General features: G+C 42.3%; 2 protein-coding genes across 6 annotated transcripts in view; one reads left to right on the plus strand and one right to left on the minus strand.

Annotated features, from left to right (window-relative positions):
* Nucleotides 1–909: 909 nt before the first annotated feature.
* LOC134422014 (beta-microseminoprotein-like) lies at nucleotides 910–5,114 on the minus strand. Of its 2 annotated transcripts, none has more exons than XM_063163611.1 (4): nucleotides 4,966–5,114; nucleotides 2,533–2,632; nucleotides 2,118–2,220; nucleotides 910–1,266 (listed from the first exon to the last, which is right to left on the minus strand). In XM_063163611.1, the coding sequence occupies exons 1-4, from the start codon at nucleotides 4,966–4,968 to the stop codon at nucleotides 1,137–1,139; spliced, it is 336 nt and encodes a 111-aa protein (XP_063019681.1). In that variant the 5' UTR covers nucleotides 4,969–5,114; the 3' UTR covers nucleotides 910–1,136. The 2 variants fall into 2 exon arrangements, with proteins under 2 accessions (XP_063019681.1, XP_063019682.1); XM_063163612.1 differs by having other exon boundaries at nucleotides 2,533–2,629; nucleotides 4,966–5,080.
* A 6,467-nt stretch (nucleotides 5,115–11,581) lies between these two features.
* LOC134422016 (WASH complex subunit 2A-like) overlaps nucleotides 11,582–17,638 on the plus strand; it is a 34,226-nt gene continuing 28,169 nt past the window's right edge. For 3 of the 4 annotated variants that reach the window (XM_063163616.1, XM_063163618.1, XM_063163617.1), the window contains exons 1-7: nucleotides 11,582–11,686; nucleotides 12,062–12,226; nucleotides 13,726–13,791; nucleotides 14,476–14,649; nucleotides 15,298–15,391; nucleotides 15,772–15,830; nucleotides 16,619–16,666. In XM_063163616.1, coding sequence (XP_063019686.1) covers nucleotides 11,582–11,686; nucleotides 12,062–12,226; nucleotides 13,726–13,791; nucleotides 14,476–14,649; nucleotides 15,298–15,391; nucleotides 15,772–15,830; nucleotides 16,619–16,666 — 711 coding nt within the window. Of the gene's footprint in view, nucleotides 11,687–12,061; nucleotides 12,227–13,725; nucleotides 13,792–14,475; nucleotides 14,650–15,297; nucleotides 15,392–15,771; nucleotides 15,831–16,618; nucleotides 16,667–17,638 lie in introns of those variants that run through there. The other variant, XM_063163619.1, reaches the window with a different exon arrangement.

Consider the following 17,638-nt stretch of genomic DNA (forward strand, 5'->3'; position numbering starts at 1 on the left):
TGTGTGTAACCTCATACTATAACAAGACAGCAGATTTTTTGTGATCATGGAACTTCACTGAACAATCCACTTGTTTTGGAAGGTGTCTTTCTTATCAAACCATGGAACAGTTAACTACAGACTGTTGTGGCTTTTTAATATCCAATTGTGAAAGTGGAGGCCTCCCTGTAGAGGCAGCATTTAACAGGGTTTTGTTGTCTGGTCAGATATGTGGGCAGATTTAGGACCCTAGGGATTTTGCCAGGTGGGAGATCTGATTTCCAAGCCCTGCTTTGAAGCTGAGCTTCATTCCCCTGTGAATGGGGAGTTGCTGTACTGAAGAGACAGAAGGCATCTGCATTGTCAGTAGCTCCAGCTCTGCTGCCATGAGGAAGCACATCTCCAGGGGCTGATCTAGATCCCTTTCTCACAGTGGACAAGAACCATTACAGCAGCACAGTGTGTGCAGACATTCAGGATCAGGGCTTGGCAGAGGACAAGTCAGAGTACCAGAGTTTAAAGCTTAGCATTGCTTTCAACCACAGGTCTGGTCACAGTGGGCAATGCACATGAGCAGTCACTGACAGTGATGGGGGATGATGTTGATGAAAACAAGGGAAAAATGGGAGAAAGGGGATGATGATCTCTCATCCTCACTGACTTTTCTGAGGTGTGAGCAGCACAGGCCTTACCAAGAGTCTGTGCAAGCTGAATAGGAGCCATGGTGGAGCATGTCCCAAATAGTGCATCACTTCCAAATGATAATGGATTTTGACACCTGGCTAAAAGAGAACCTGGAAACCGTGAGAGTGGCTTGTGCCAGGGTGATGGTGCACAGCATGTCAGAGTAGAGAACCAAATGCATTTCTTTGTCCAAGAAGGTGGCATTTCCCCATGTCACTGCACAAAACAAAACATCAATATGAATCATTTATGGATGTTTACTCTCAGTTTATTGTAGCCAATAAATGCAATCAGGACAGAAATGAGGTACTCTATCTGATTAGGCATTTTGTAAGCTTAATTGCAAAACTTAGGAGGCAGCTACTGAAGTGCTCTCTTCTGAGATTTTCCCATATCATCGTGCTTCTCTGTGATGGCAGGGCACCTGTAGGAAGCAGAGGAATTCCACAATGCAGAGAGGTTTTGAGCAGAGGTCAGCCCACACGAGAATAGACAAAACATGTCTTTGAGGGGTCGTTCTTCTGCACCACATCATAGTCGCAGCGCTTCTTGTTGAAGACAACTTTACATTTCTTTTTGTCGTAAGAAACAGGAGTGTGGAAGCTGTCAGAGGCAAAGAGAAAGCAGATGTTAGCTTGAGAGCAATGAAAGTTTCAATACTTTAGTCATTATAGCTTGAACTGCTACTCAGTGAGAAAGTTCAACCATGCCTAAGGGCAGCTGAGCTTGCTGAGCACCACATAGCTGCAGCTTCCAGAGTCTCAAATTATGCCCTGTGCACTGCACTGTGAAGATCTTCCAGGATGCTCAGCACTAGCAAATGCACTTGTAGCACAGCACTCTGCAGTGACATAAGCATGGGCTTGGCAACTTTTCTCTTTTTTCCTTTATTTTTTCATTACTTATACTTTGCATAGGATGTGGTGGCTGCTCCCTGATAGACTGCTCCCTCTGAATAAAGAGAAAGATCATCATTGAGGTATTTTGGGCTTTTGAGAAAGCAGGAGAAGGAAAGGAGAAGGCTGGAGAAATACTTCAGAGCAGAGCCTTGTCATTGTATGTTTAGCATATTCACTGGAGAAAAGCACTTCAGGTAAGGGATTCGGATAACCAGAAGCTCTTTAGGGAAACTTCACTTAAGTCACCTACCCCCGCTTCCTGAGATAATGAAAGACAACTGTAGTGAAAGAGGGATTCAGAAGTTCCTTTAAAAACTAAAGGCAAGCACAACCTGGATGTGCCTGGAAGGGTTTGTGTCCACTCCCAGTCAGCAGAAAATGAGGAAAGGCAAACACAGCTAAGGATGCAAAAAAAGAGCTGTATGAGGCTTTCACAAGCTCTGTGACATGGGTGACAAAAAGCTCTCTTGTGCCCTTACAAACCCATTTATCCCCAGCAATGGAAAGCTGTGGTCATCCTACAGGCAATGATGATACCAAGAATTTCAAACTTACAGGGAACAGCATTTCATTACATCTTCGCCACAGCTGCATGCGTAGCAATCTTCTGTCCTCTCAATGAATCCAAAGGGATACAGTTTTCCATTAATCATACAGCCTGCATAAGACAGCAGCAAAACAGAACAGGTTCTTTAAGCCTCCACCTAAAGGAGATGTCAACTCCTGAATGGCCTCCATGTGCTGGAAGAGCAGTGGCAACCTACCACCAGTGTTAATATTGCTGCAACCATACACAGCCCAGGGGAAGACTTTGTTTTTCCCCAACTTTTAGCAACTTGCTGATGGATACCCCTATTTCTGTTTTTGTGCTGTCTTTCCCCTCCCTTGTATTTTGTGCCCTTCCTGGCAGTTCCACAGAGAGCCAAGATACCACAGAGCAATCAGGTCAGAGGATCTTCCTTGTTCTTACCGTCTTTGGCCTCCCCTGGCTTGTGAATTTTACTCCAGCAGCCTGCATCACCCAGGGTCACTAGGATGCCCATTGCAACAAGGAAAGCCAGAAAGCTCTTCTGTGAAAAAACACAGGTCTCATGCCATTCATTTTAAACCTCATTGATTTGCTCTCTTTTTAAAAAGCTGTCACTGAACCTGAATCAAAATTAGAAATATCCTTATGTGTATATGAAAATAGTGGAAAAGTACACTCCAGATATTTCCCTGCATTTTTCATTTAGGTGGGAAGATAAAAAACGGCATGATATTGCCGTGTCAGCAGCATCACTCCCTGCCAAAATACAGTCTCTCAAACTCACACAAAACTTCAGTGGTATTATAAATTTGAGAGCCCTGCCAAGCTCTTGACAATGCTTTATTTATTGCTTTTGAGTCAGCTTTGGCTCTTTCTCTAGCAAATCTTTGTTGAGCATCCCATTGCTTCACTTCTGGGTACAGCAATTGCTTCACATTTTGCAATGGAGAGGAGACCTCAGTTCTAAATCTATTCCAGTAGGTTTTTTGGCACAGGTGGCTGGTCAGGGAAGACAGAGATAAATGTATGTCTTTGGGCAAAATTTGAGTGCTGTACATTGTACGTAGCATCACCTGAGCCATCTTGTCAAACCATGCAGACACAGGACACACCTCCTTTTCTCTCGGGGGGGCAACAGCATCTAAAGAAGCTTTCAGGTACATCCCCTGGGACCTGCTGAACATCCAGAACTTCTTTAGAAAACGTCTGCATGACTTTGTAATGATTGTTTTACTGAAACAGAGGGACTAGAGAAGCAGGAGAGAGCACAAATTTATTTTGATGAGTTGCTCCAGCTGAATAACGTAAAGGAAAAGTTTCAGAATAGCCAGAGACTGAGAAGAGATGCAGGAAGTTATTAAAATTTTTCTTGATAGCATTTGCAGACTAACAGGAAAAGATTTGAAATGAGTAGAGCTTTCCAAGTTGCTGTTCTGAACTTTGGAAGATATTGCTGAGACTGTTGCTGCTTGAAACAGAGTTTAAAGTAGAAGTGAGAGGCTTGGCTTACTTGAATCACAATACCAAAAGACATTGAAGGGCTCTGAGCCTCAGGGAGGAGGTGAGCCAATGAGAAACTCCTCTGTCTGCTGTGGAAATACTTGATATTTTAATCCTTGATTTCCTCCTTTATTATGGGACAGACATTTAAGGTATAGTGAAAGCAAGGAAGAGGGGGGTTTATGGAGTGGTCTGGGAAGGGGGAAATGCTTCATTTTCATTGTGGTTCTGTGATGTGGAGTTCCTAATGCTTTAGGCTAGAACAGAGACAGCTGTCATGCTGAGCACCACAGCCAGAATGAAAGAAGATAAAGGGAAAGACTGAAACTCCTAAAGTGTTCTATTCCATGGTGCCTGAGTTAGGTGTTTGCAAGAACACAGATATTCCATGCCATGTCACTCCTGTCTTTATAAAAAATACAAAAAATTCCTCATGTCTTGTGCTGTCTTATGATAATATTTTATCTTTTTTCCCTCTAGCATTTTCCTTATGCTACTCCCAGAACTGCCAGTCACATGAGCTCAGACATGCTCATCTCTCTAAAGATCAAAATATAAGACCTTTCACTGAAACTAAAGACAAACATAAGGGGAAGTCTCTGGTGTTCAGTCAGGTTTCTGAATGTGCATTATGCTGCAACAAGCAAGTGATTTGTCAGCTAAGTTACAGAAACTTGGCAATAAAGCTTAAACACAGAAAGAAGCAAATGGAAATTTCTCCCCTCTTATGAATCCACATATATTATAGACACTGCTGCCTCCTCTGTAGAACCTATGCCATTGCTGAGATGCTCATCAAAGGCACTTCTTGATGTCTGTGCCTTTGGGATTATGTGAGCACAAATCACAGGAGAACCAGGCCATAGGACTTTGTTAGTCTATTTATCATTACCTAACTGTTGATTTAGATTCTGCAAACACCTTTGAACTCTCGAAGAGTTAGAACAGCACACAATTTGAGGGATCAAAATGAAGAACAGAAAAAATACACAGACCAAATATACACACTTTTTTTCTTTGCAAAAGGACAATATATTAGTCTGTGCTTCATATTTATAAGTTTTAAAAGTATAGTCCTGAATGTTTGCAAAACTCTGAATATTTTCACAAACATTTCTGAGGAAACGATAACAGCAAGGAAAGACTGTACAGCTTCTTGCAAAGAATTCCAATGCAAAGAGCAAAATTCACAGTAATCTTCCAAGAGGTGTCTTCCTGTCTTTGCATCTTTCAGGTTTCTAATACAATGTAGCCACATTTAAAATGTGTAACTAGATGGTTCTCTTAAATGCTCTCTTTTTGCAGTTTTAAATCAAATACCTATCTGTATCCCCATTACAAAAACACTCAAACCAATCTAAACCTTTGACTTACCATTGTGGAATGCCTGGCTTCCAAAGAGCTCTAGGTTTCCTGCAAAAGCTGAAGTTCTTCCTTAGGAATCAGAGAGCAAATACTTTATGCTGCCTGTATGTTGTGCAATTCAAGTCTAGGTGGAGGGGAAAAAGCCTGCTCCATGCAAATGTAGGTATTTTGTAACCTCCAAAGGAATCTCTGAAATTTTTCCAGCTGGCAATGAGAAAATGTTTGGTTTTGTAGAGCACCGACCTGGGTAAATTGCTGACTCCAGGACTTTGAATTCCTCGGAAAAAATATGATTAGGAAAAAATGCCTTTCTGATGGGAAACAAATATTGATAGCTAAGCTGTAGACAGCATTATCCAGCCAGGTGATTTTTAGGTGGGGCAGAAATGCATGCCAAATCCTGCCTGCCATCAGAGGGCTGGAACATGCTGAGTGGTGCATTTGGTGTTAATAGCAAATGGAGCTTCTGCCAGATCTTTGCATCCTCACTGTCAGTGCTGGGATGTGCCCTGAAAGATAACAAAGGTGCTTGGCCTCTACCAGGATCAAACCCTCTGAACACTGAGACCTTAGCTGATCCCATTACAAAATCTCTTTCTTCTCCACCATAATGAAAAATTCCTCTCAAATCAAAACCCTGCTGTTATTCCTGTGGAACTGTTCTGGCTTTGACCTGAATAATTACAGTAGAGTGTTAGATCACTTTTGAATGTGCACTTTCCCAAGAAGTGATAAACATTGTAGTGCTAATCAAGTACTCTGCTTTCTCTTGTTCCTACAACCTCTTTTCAGAAAGAACTATCCACCTGTGGCCCTACCTACATTTAAAATACTTCATTACAGTTGCTGCCAAGCAACTTGAAACTCATTCCTGTGGGAGACTTATCAGCTACAGTCTAGCCTATGGTTATAAAGTTTAGAGACTGAAAAAATAAGGTGAATCATTTGGGACTTTATTTTTTTAGAGTAAATTAAATAGAGAGTTATATGCTTTTCAGATGGCAAGAAAAATTGTCATTTTTTCCTGTGCACTATATATTGCTGCATAATAATAATAACTAATTTGACCCAAAGAATTCAGCAGGAGCAAAAGAAATTAAAATACAACACAACCGAATTCTTGGAGCTCCCTGGAGGAAATGCTAAATCTGAAGTCTGTGCAGGTTTGATAATTCTTTAGTAAGAAAGGCATAATTGATGAAAAGTTCCTAAGCATTCAATTGTCCAACTAAACACCTGACTTTTGGTTTTTTTCTGATATAATCACTACATTTTAAAATTTCAATTTAATGATAGTCATGTTTTCATTGGAAAATTGAATAAATATCCTTTCTCATCCTTTGATTCTGGCATGGTAGATAACAGTACTTTGTCATACAGCTCTTCATCTTGTCCATGTTTAGAGTGCGTTGAGTCAGCTTAAAACCTTTCTCAGCTGAGTACAGCAGTTTTCATTTTTAGTCCTGTAGCACAAATTTATTTTCATTCATGCCACCCATTTCTACACAGTCTCCAACCTGACAGTATCTCATTTCAAATCTGAATATAAAACAAGTTGTAAAAGCATGTAAGTGTTGTAGGAACAACCTCAGATAGTATGAAGGACATATTGCCATTCCTGTATATGTGTCCAGGCTCTTCATCAGCTGTCTTAAACAGAACCATATTGTTCTATATAGCAGACGCTTGCTTTCCATCCCTAAATTCTTCTCAGGGGCACTGTAGTTAATGCAAATTTTATGCTTTACAGAGTTTTTTAAAAATCCTATTTCTCCAAAATGAAAAAAACCACAAAAAACTACCTAAAGCACGAACTAAGAAAGCACAGTTTATTTCACCATTAAGATGACCATACTTATTTATTATTTGGCACATTAAATATTGTTTGCAAACTCTATCCGTGATGATTGTGTATCTCTTGATATAAAGCTTTCATACAAATGTAGAGAAATCATGGGTGATGTGCACCATTCTATGTCTTGTACCACTGTGAAGCCATTCCCATCCTTTCACTTGCTGCGTGCAGGCTTTGCTACCCTCAGGTCACCCTGGGCTGAACAGGAAATTTGGTGCCAGTACTTTTGTCGCTTTTTGATAGAGACCTCAAAGCCAGTCTGGTTTTGCTTTCAAGGTTCTTGTTGGGCACGACACCTTATTCTTCTGCCAATGATTTCTTGCCAAAGATGCTGGGGCCCTGCCAGCTGTGCTGCGGGCTGTCGGCTGTAGGCTGACACTTCTGGGTGCCTTTCAGCCTCCTGCCTGAGCATACACATATGTTGCTTTAAAAGAATTTAGTCCCTTCCTAAAGTCTTAGATCTGGCTACATCTCCAGTGGATTCCTCTTTTCAATACAATTTTTTTTCCAGGATAATTGCTTCCATAGCACTGCACTAATTTTGCCAGAGCATGCAGAATTCTTAACAGAGAATTACAGGAAAAATGAGGAGGACAGTGACAGGACAAGGGGGTATCATTCTAAAGTGAAAGAGGTTATGTTTAGAACTGTTATTGTGAAGAAGTTCTTTACTGTAAGTGTGGTCAGACACTGGCACAGGTTGCCTAGAGAACTTGTGGATGCCCCACCCCTGGTAGTGTTTAAGGCCTGGCTGGATGGAGCTTTGAACAGCCTGGCCTAGTGGAAGGTGTCCCTGCCAAAGGCCAGAGGTTGGAACTAGAGGATCTTTAAGGTGCCTTTCAACCCAAACCATTCTATGATTTGGTGTTCTTATTTTCCATCGAAAGAGCTGGTGTCCTTGTGGTAGGTTAATACTCAGTGAGAGAATAAGTTTTTTGCAAAGTTCCCTTCTGATTCTATGGAACTTACATACATCATGCAGATAAATATTTGCACATTAAGTCATGCAGATAACTAAACCTCCAATATGTTGGAAACACAATCTTTAGTTTAAATAGGTTTGAACCTACTTGAAGAAAGCTGGAAATCTCCCATTAATTTCTGCAGCCTTCAAACTAGATCTTAGGGCTGGGATCAAGCAAAGCACTAATTGTAAATCCTTAGTTTGAGCCCTCTGGATAGTTCCATTGTCTGCAGTGGAGCCACTCTTTGCTCTCAAGCACATACTTGGTGCAAGGCTTTCCTGGGTCTAACCTGGGACATAAGTTCACAGCCATCCTGGCTCTATCTTCTTTATCAACTATGATACCTCAATTAATATGAGAAGTTTAATTTCTTGATCTGTTTGCAAAAGTGGGAAGGTAGCACTACTTCATCAGTCCTCTGAGTTTCAAGCTTTACAAAAGACTAAAGTAGAAAACCATGGGACTGTGATTCAGAACTTTTTTTTTATTTCTTCATACTGACTCTGAGCTGATACATGATTTTTGGTGACTCCTTTAACTGTCAGAGATTTCAAGTTTCAGAGCTTATGACGTAGAGGAATTCAGAAACCAGAGACAGCACAGAAGTCAAGTTTCCCTATTCCTGACAAAGTAGGTATTCCTACACCTCACCAAGGATCTCCAGAGTAATAATGCCTGTTCTCCAAGCCCATGGTTTTACCACCAGACATGAACTTTCCAGATCAAAGAAGGATCAAACCACGAATCAATGAAGCCATGTGTCCAAGTCCAGGTTCATTTATAGGGTTAGCTGTTGTGCTGTTTACTGCTTGCACAGCTTATTGCAGTAAATAACTTGAATCAATATAGCAAGGTCTTTTTAGGTGACATGGATAATCATAGTTGCTTATTTCTTGCGCATTATAATTACTTATTTATAGGAAACCTGATTCTGAATTCCCTGAAATGAATAAATACACTAATAGGCAAGCAGTGTGTTCTGTCATTGCATTAACCAGCAATGCACACCAGGCAGAGGGGGAAGTTCCTCTGGAGATTTCAGACTCCTCTGCTGGTCCAGCGACAGCACATGTACTTCTAGCTATAGATACTCCTTTCTACACTGTGCACCAGAGTCTGAGGCATCTTCAAGCCCTGACATTGCTTGTCACCCCAAGACTTTTTGCAGCCTGCAGATAATGCAGGTGCTGGGACTTTCTCTTGGAGAATGAGGAATTCTGAAAATTTCAGAGCTAAACAACCACATCTCTCTGCCTCTATACCAAGACATACAGCACTACTGAGCAAGAGAGCAAGGAGTGTCCAGGGAAATGAAGAACAATGCACAAATTTTGTTGGGGTTCTTTTCCATGGAATGCAGAAGCTTAGCTTTTAATTGTAATTTGACCTTTTTATGTTTGCATCCTGTTCTAAGGTTATAAAAACATGTTTACTTTCTGTTAGCTATTGGGAAAGCTCGTGGTGGTATTCTCTTTACCTTGTAAATGTTTGTGAATAAGGCATGGCTTCATGGGTGTCTGAGACCTCAGCCCTGTACAGTCTTACATGTTCTGGTTCTTAATCTGCAGATTAGTCCCTGATGACATATGTGAATTTTGATAGCTTTATGTCACATAATCATTTAGAGAGTTCTGAGGGGATCAGCAAGATCCCCTCAGTGATTTTTCTTGCTGCTTGTCTCTAAACTTTATATGGAACCTGTCTACATTTCTCTCTAAAAGGAATTTTAGGATGAAATGCTTTTTGTAACCCTGTCTGAAATGTTTAGGACAGGACTCCTAGAAAGCAGATTTTTGTTGTGCTATTCATAGTCCTCTTGGCTCAGAGACTGGTGTATCATAAATAAACAGCTTCCTCTAGGAACCACTCAGGTTCTATGTAGCTGCCATGCTGGGTTTTTTATGGAAACTGATCTGCAAGACCCCCAGACCTGAAGCTGCCCAATGCTAAGACCCAACATTTTGCAGCATCAGTGCACAAAGAGCACACAGATCTCATGTTTAATAATGCACAAATTTCTGTGAAATTATCAACTGTTGCATTATCAGCAAAGGGAATTCACATGTCAGTGAATATAGAAAGTAACCAAAGGCAAGCTTTTCTGGCTGATGGAATGTTGTGGAGGAAGAAACTACAGCAAAATACTAAAAGGCTTTAAGAATAATTTTATATTTATATTTATGTGAAACTAGGCTAGGCTAGTATTTTTCTATTTGTCCTTTGTTAGTTCCTGTTTTATTATCAGTATATTAAAATTTAAATTCTTTAAATTGTACTAGGTTTGAAGGTTTGAGCCAGTTCAGTAATGGTGTCTTGTCCCAGAATCACAGAAAAATAGAGTTGAAAGGAGTATTATGATACTTTGCTTTTAGAAGTTTCTGTTTGCCTTACCTAGCAATGTATTTCCAGTATTTGAATGTAGCCATTAGATCAATATATAAGAACTTGGAGATCTTGCGTGTTTTTTCTTATTTGAGAATCCAAGTAAGATCAATCAGTGCCCTGGCTCCTCATGAGTGGTATCAATGTAGTCAAGTTCAAGAAATAAATAAACTCCATGTGCAAATATAATGGTCTGATTATGCCAATGGATTATTTAGTCACCACCTGGAAGAACAGGTGATTTTATTGTCATTTCCTTTCTTGTGATTTCACTTGTAATAAAGATCATATGAAATACAGTGGTATGACAAGGCTTTTTAATCCATTGGAAAAAAATCAGCAAGAAAAGGGAAAGCTAGTGGGGGGTGTTTAACCTCAAAAGGCCTAGGGAGAATTGAATACCTGTTGGGTGATTGGCACTGTGTATTTGTTCATGTTAGTGTGTTTTCTTCTAGCAGATCCTGGAATTCTGGCACGGGTTTACTGAGGCTCACAGTTTTAAAACTAAGGAGATTTTACTTGGCTCAGGGTAAGCTTTCACTCAGTTCAGTGAGAAAAATAGGAGGAAAGGGTCCTTTTCACTCGTAAGCCTGGGCACCAGGTGGGGCCGGTGCAGCGCTCCAGCGGGGAATGCCGTGCGCACACCCTGCTGCCGCCTCGGCTGCGCTCCCCGCCGCGCAAGCTCGTGTCCCGTACAGGGCACGTCCCTTACAGGGCACCTCCTGTCCCCTACAGGGCACGTCCTGTCCCGTACAGGGCATGTCCCTTACAGGGCACCTCCTGTCCCGTACAGGGCACGTCCCTTACAGGGCACCTCCTGTCCCCTACAGGGCACCTCCTGTCCCGTACAGGGCATGTCCCTTACAGGGCACCTCTTGTCCCTTACAGAACACCTCCTGTCCCGTACAGGGCACCTCCTGTCCCCTACAGGGCATGTCCCTTACAGGGCACCTCCTGTCTCGTCTCTCCGTGATGGGGGTCAGAGCCTGGACACAGCTGCGGCGGCCGGACCCGCACCCGCCGCGGGATTCCCGCGGAGAGGGTAGCACGGGGCGGGACGGGACGGGAGGGGAGGGGGGGATGGGATGGGGTGGGACGGAACGGGACGGGACGCGACACGCCGGGACGGGAAGCGCTGTGATGGGAGGGGACAGGACGGGAGGCGGTGGCTCCGCCCAACGGTCCGCGCGCGCCGCCTGGCGCCCCCTGCCGGCGCTGCGGTGCGCACGGGCGGGGCGGGGCCGGGTCACGTGACGGCGCTCAGCTGACCGCGCGCGCGGCGGCGCCGGCCCAGGGAGAGCGGCGGGACCGGGCCGGGAGCGGCACCGGCGGGACCGGCCCAGGGTGAGCGGCGGGACCGGACCGGGCCTTGCCGGGAGCGGCACCGGCGGCGGCCCCGCTGCTCACCGTCCTTCTCCCGCAGATGAACGGGGACGTGGCGGAGCCGGCGCCGGTGTGGGAGCGGCCCTGGTCGCTGGACGAGATCCGCAAGAGCAGCCAGAGCTGGTCCTTGGCCTCGGACGCCGGGGTGAGCGGTGCGGCCGGGAGCGGGCCTGAGCCGGCACCGGAGGGGTGCGGGGCCGCGGCCTCCCCGGACTCGGGGCCGGGGGTCGGGAGACGGGCCTGCCGCGGGAAGAGCGCAGCCCCCGGGCCCGGCCGCTCTCTCGGCGCTTTAACCCTGCGGTCCGGGCAGGAACACTGAAGTGAGGGCTTGGCTCGAACGGAGATGCGGAACGAAGTGGCTGAGACTTGTCCTGTGTGTGCGTGGGAGCGGTTCGGTGTAATGTGCGCGTGTTTTGGTCCTCAGCTGAAGTGCGTGATCAGTTCTGCCTGTCTCACAAACGGTGCCAAAAGGAAAAAGAGTTGGATGCTGACTATTGCTTTCCTTTGTTGTTGCCAACAGCTTCTGCATTTTCTACAAGAATTCTCACAGCAAACCATTTCCAGGACACACGAAATCAAAAAACAGGTGGACGGCTTGATCAGTGAAACAAAAGCTACCGACTGCCGCCTTCATAATGTTTTCAATGACTTTCTTATGTTGTCCAACACACAGTTCATAGAGAATGTGAGTGTGCTCTAGTACAACATTAAACTTGTACTTCAAACGTTGTCATTGTCTATTAATGTAGGAGTGATTTAGCTTTCTGGCAAGTCTGATGCTGATTTAGGGATGAAATTACTTTTAATTGTATTTTGTTAAAAGATATCCTAATTCCCTTATGAGTGATGCACTGTCCAATATTGGCAGGCTCCCTTTGCCTTTTCAGCAATACCTTCCTTCCTTGCTGATATGTAACCAGGAGATAAGAGTTTTGGTTTTAGAACTATGAATGAGTTTGGAATTCTGGGATTTCTTGGTTTATCTTCACAAGTTGCAGGAATGTAGCATTTGTCTGCCTTACTTGTCTAAATATGACGAATGTTATACAATGCTGTAAATTTGCTTAATGGTGTTATTTTACTGTAAAAGCATTTGGTATTAAAGGTGTTGGCCTGCAGGTAGTTGTCCCCTTCATGTGGTCATGACAAGCATATTTTCTGGTTAATGTTGCCACTTTATAGATATCTCTGTTTTGAAAGATAAAGCTGGACTCGAAAGCCTGTTGCAGAATTGTATCACTAGATGTGTCTAATTAAAGTGGAGAGCTTTAATAGTATTTCAGATTTTGGAGGGTTTTTGGCACTGTGAGTTTTATCAAGTGTTTTGTTTTGATCAGCATTATTTCAGGCCATAGGTGTCTCATCATGGCATTATTATTATTGGAAGGGTGGTGGCAGAGGAAAAGATGGAAAGAAAACTGGATTTATATTCTGGGGGTTTTTGCTGCTAGTGGGTTTTGTCAGTGCTGCAGTGTCTTTTCTGACCTGTTCAGCATTGGCTGTTCAGCATAATGATTCTGCTGAGAACAGCTTGTACCAAATGTTTTAAATCTCATGTGCTTACAGCTGTTTGTTCCCAAATTAAGGTGCACAGAAATAGGTCTTCATTTCTGATTTTCATTTTAGTTAGTAAGAGATCTGTCTCTTCCCAAGGGATAACTGCACCTGTCTTTCAGATTTGGATTTAGGTTTGCAGGTTTCATGGAGATCTTTTATTCCCCTTTTTCTCCTTGTTCCTATAAAAGATTGCTGGATGTGAGGGATCATCGGAATAAACTGAAGGTTGAGGGTTGTTGTGAACCCTTTCTGTGAGTATGGGAGGAAAAGCTACTAAATAGCAGAAAACTAAAGTAGACAGCCTCTAAGTAAACTACAGGTTTCACTCTGAAGGTGTCTAGAGCAGTTTTACATTGGGAATGTTAAAACAGTGCATTTTTTATCATGTTCAGGTTAGTCTGTTAGCAGACTTGAATTACCTCAGTTGCATTGAGAGGCTGCCAATGGTACCTTCAGTACCAGTGCATGAAGGTACTTGACATCATCCATGGCTTCCTTTTTTAATGTGTAATGAACTAATGTGTAATTAATTACATATTAACAGTGCACTTTGTGGTGGTACCCCATGGTTTAGCCCCTGTAGTAGTACATTGTTCTTACATGAATTAATTTTGCTTGACTTTTCAGAGAGTATATGATGAAGAAGTGGAAGAGCCTATTCCCAAAGCTGATGTTGGAGACAAAACTGAGCAGGTAGTTAACTTCAGCTGCCTTGAGTGCTGGCAGTATGTTTGCAGCCATTGTCTACCTTCTCGTTTTCAAACTTGCTTTGCTTACATTTGCAGCTTACAAACCAAACTCCTTCCTTTCTCCTTGAAGTCTTTCTGTTGGATAGTGTATGTCACTCTGTCATAAAACTGACAGTGATATTGGAGGCTACTACAGTGTGTGATCATCTCTTAGGGCCTCCCCAAGCTCAGTACTGTATCCAGCAGATGAGACTTATGCATTGATTTTTAAGTGGTTATGCATATTTTTTCAGCAAGAAGGCCTTGGGCAACCTTACTGGATTCACAGGTAGTAAATTGGGGAAGCAGAAGCTGACTGAAATAATTCCTAGGAATAAGTACTCAGAAAGCTATGTATGTATGTATATACATTGCAATCTAGATGTATTGTCCCATAAATGTCCCCATAATAGCTTGGGAGCACAAGTAAAACAATGCTGTGCTTGTGTGGATGTTTAGAATATCTCTGTTTCTGGAGTGATGAAAATGAATTAAGTCAAGCAAAAAAAAAATCTGATTGTCCTTCTAATGCACATAGTGAAAAAGCTTTCACTGTGCTGATTTGAAATTAACATTTTGAATGTGTGTTGTGGTAAGACTGAGTCTTAAGTAAAATGCTATGAGCATGTGTTTTTTTCTGTTGCTAAAGGAAAAGACGCGGGAACAGAAAGAAGCTGATCTAATCCCTAAAATTCAAGAAGCAGTGAATTATGGGTTGCAGGTTCTGGACAGTGCATTTGAACAGCTAGACATCAAAGCAGGGAACTCTGACTCAGAAGAGGAAGAAAGTAATGAAAGAATGGAACTGATACTTGAGCCAAAGGTACAGGGACCCGTTCTTGCTGGGTTTGTTTTGCTTTCTTGGACTTGCTCTTTGCTTCTGTTAGCTGTATTGCTATCTTAGTGTAAAACTGATGTTACCTAAACCTGTTGCCTAAAAAGAGGGTTTGATGACTGCATCTGAAGAAGTGCTCTCTGCTGAGCTACTCCTTTTGTAACCTGTCTGTCTTGCAGTTAGGTTAGCATTAAGGTATGGCATCCTAAAGGAAGTTAGTTTAATGGAGTGAACTTCAAAGGGGAAGCCTCAGTTCTGTATGGGAGTGGGATGTACAAATTTCATGCTTTTTAGGTACAAACCATATCTTTATGGGTTGTTTTTACCATCCAAATAATTAAAAATCCAAGGTCTAGGTTTTGGGATAAGACCTGTAGATCTTTGCTAGGATATTCTTCTGTTACATGGCATGCAAAAAACAAGTTGGGACTACACAAACAGAAGTAGCCACTGTTTGACGGTGTTGAGGGAAATAAACATCAGCTGGCCCACCCAGTCATATGTTGACTTGAAGCATAGGTTTGGTGGGGCTCTTAACAAGCTTGTATCTTCCTTGAGTTAAAACAAGGGATGTAAGGCTTCTGTTCTGAGGGCTGTTCAAAGATGTCAGAAAGACCTGATGTTGTCTCTTTCCAGGATCTCTATATTGATAGACCTTTACCTTACTTGATTGGCTCTCAGCAGTTTATGGAACAGGATGATGTTGGCCTTGGGGATCTCTCTAGTGAAGGTATGTGCTGGCATGACCTTTTATTTCTATGCAAGTAATTAGGTCCTCATCCAAGATTTTTGACTGTTTTAAATCACTGCTTTGGTTATCCTGTGTACTGTTCTTGCATGGTTAGATGCAGGCTGTAATTAGCTGGGGAAAAAAATGTTGATCATGTGTAACTACCACATTTCCAGTATACAAAGCAGTAATTTCTCAGTTACTTGTGCTTTGTGTACTAGAAATGCAAAGTATTAAAATTTCATCAGCTCTCAAAGTTCTTTCAAACCACTCTCTACCCACTTGAATTTTAGTTTTCTTCTCAGACTCTTTAGGTGGCTTAAATGGTGACTACATTGTTCTGTGTCTGATGTTAACTTTTTTGTTTCCATTTAAATTAGAAGGATCAGTAGATAGCGATCGTGGAAGTGTAATTGACAGTGAAGAGAAGGATGAGGAGGTAAGTGGCAAGTACCAGCTGTTTTACACAAACATTCCTTGCATGTGAGGCCATTAACTACCTTGCTTTTTAAAGTTGGCTATCAAGATTATATTGCACAATGTTTTTTCCCAGTGTTGGTTGGGATAAATATACTTTGTTATTGTTTTTATGCAGTGGTTTCCTCTGCAGCTTTCCAGAGGAACATTTATGTGGTATTGACTCTAGCTGTTACTAAAGTAGAATACTTCAAACTGAAGTGTTTTATTCCACTCTTATTTAATTTTGTGAAGCAAATCAGATTCTTCTAAAGAATTGCATTTATGGAGAACAGATCTGTTGTAAATTACAGTCACAAAGAATGGGATGGAGACTCTCAGAAGCAAGTTTAAAGCTATAAGTAATGCACCTCCAGGCTTAACCTCATAAATCTGCTGCATTGGAATATCAGTTTCTGATATGTTTTGCCTGCTTTGGCTGGGATGTCTCTGCTTTGTAACTGTGCTATGGAAGCAATCCCTTTCTCCTGAGGTGTTTGCTTTTGGTGTCTTTGCTCACTTTAAGTGAAATCCCTTTTGAGTTACTTGGATGCAGTCACAATGGATCCTGCTGTCCTTGCTGAATTAATGACTTTCTAGTGAGCTCCTGTCATAAGGATGGTCAGCAGTGGGGGAACAATTTCTTGGTCAGATCATGGTGAGGAGACCTGCATGTCCAAACTTCAGCAAGCTCACAGTCTCTGACCCCTCTCCCTTAACCACTGGTTGAAGTAATGTGTGATACTTGTCTCTGGGTCTCTTATGTTACAGGAATCAGATGATGAATTTGGGAACCCTAGTGAAGATGACCAAAAGACGGTACGGTTAAACGCTCTGGAACATACCTGAAAGACTTCCCATTTGTGACACAGTGAGCATGAATGAAAGAGGAGATGAGAGCTCTAGACAGTTGATTATTAGCAACTTTGTGAGGCCTGATTTTTATAACTTTTTATGGGAAGGTCCTGGGCAGATAGCACCATGTTCTGAAAATGAGCCTGGGTTGGTCTTAGATATGCTTACAAGCTGTCATTAGATACAGAGCCTATGTGGGATGGCATTGCTGGTATATGTTTTCCTCAGGAGCAAGTTGGGAGACATGAGAGTTCAAAGACTCTACCCCAGGAAAACTAGGCTTCTGTGGGTTCATTTGGTTTATAATTAAAAATCTAATCTTGCTGTGCAGGAGGCAAGGAACAATACAGTTTGAGTATTACATGGAATCAAAGATGTGAACGCTATTAGATATTTAAACAGTATATCCATTTGGATAATGAATGAGAAGGGAAGAGAAATGTTGAGATGGAAAAATTACTAAAGCCTGACTTTAGTAATTGGTTTTATAAGAAGGAATCTTATCCATATTAAGATGTGCTACTGCAAAAGACTTTTAGGTGGAGATCCTCAATGTGTCGTGATTTATTGCCAGAAGAGCAATGATGCAAAAAGCAACCCTTATTTACTCTACTAATTAATAAAACAGTGTTGCAAAAACACTCAGGTGTTACTTTAAGCTCACCTTCATGGGGTAGCTTTGTATACCTGATGTATTTTTAGATGAGCAAGTATATTTGGGTTGTTGGTGTTTTAGTTCAATTCTGGGCACTTGCTTGTGCCAACCCCCAGCTCTTGTCCAGTTCACTTCATCTTTTTCACCCTCTTATTGATGTGACTGAAATCAGGATGTGAGCATGTAGTGTCTCTCATTCTGCTGTGCACCCTAAGGACACAGCAAGATGATACAACTTTTTACTAGTTGATCAAGGAACACTAAGGAATACTTAACTCAGT

Source organism: Melospiza melodia, chromosome 9 (assembly GCF_035770615.1).
Source record: "Melospiza melodia melodia isolate bMelMel2 chromosome 9, bMelMel2.pri, whole genome shotgun sequence".
In the NCBI taxonomy this organism is placed as follows: domain Eukaryota; kingdom Metazoa; phylum Chordata; class Aves; order Passeriformes; family Passerellidae; genus Melospiza; species Melospiza melodia.

Coding starts and splice junctions, on each gene's coding strand:
- LOC134422014 (XM_063163611.1), bottom strand. Junction 2,221..2,532: donor GCCAGGGGAGGCCAAAGACG/GTAAGAACAAGG, acceptor TGTCTTATGCAG/GCTGTATGATTAATGGAAAA. Junction 1,267..2,117: donor GTAATGAAATGCTGTTCCCT/GTAAGTTTGAAA, acceptor TGCCTCTGACAG/CTTCCACACTCCTGTTTCTT.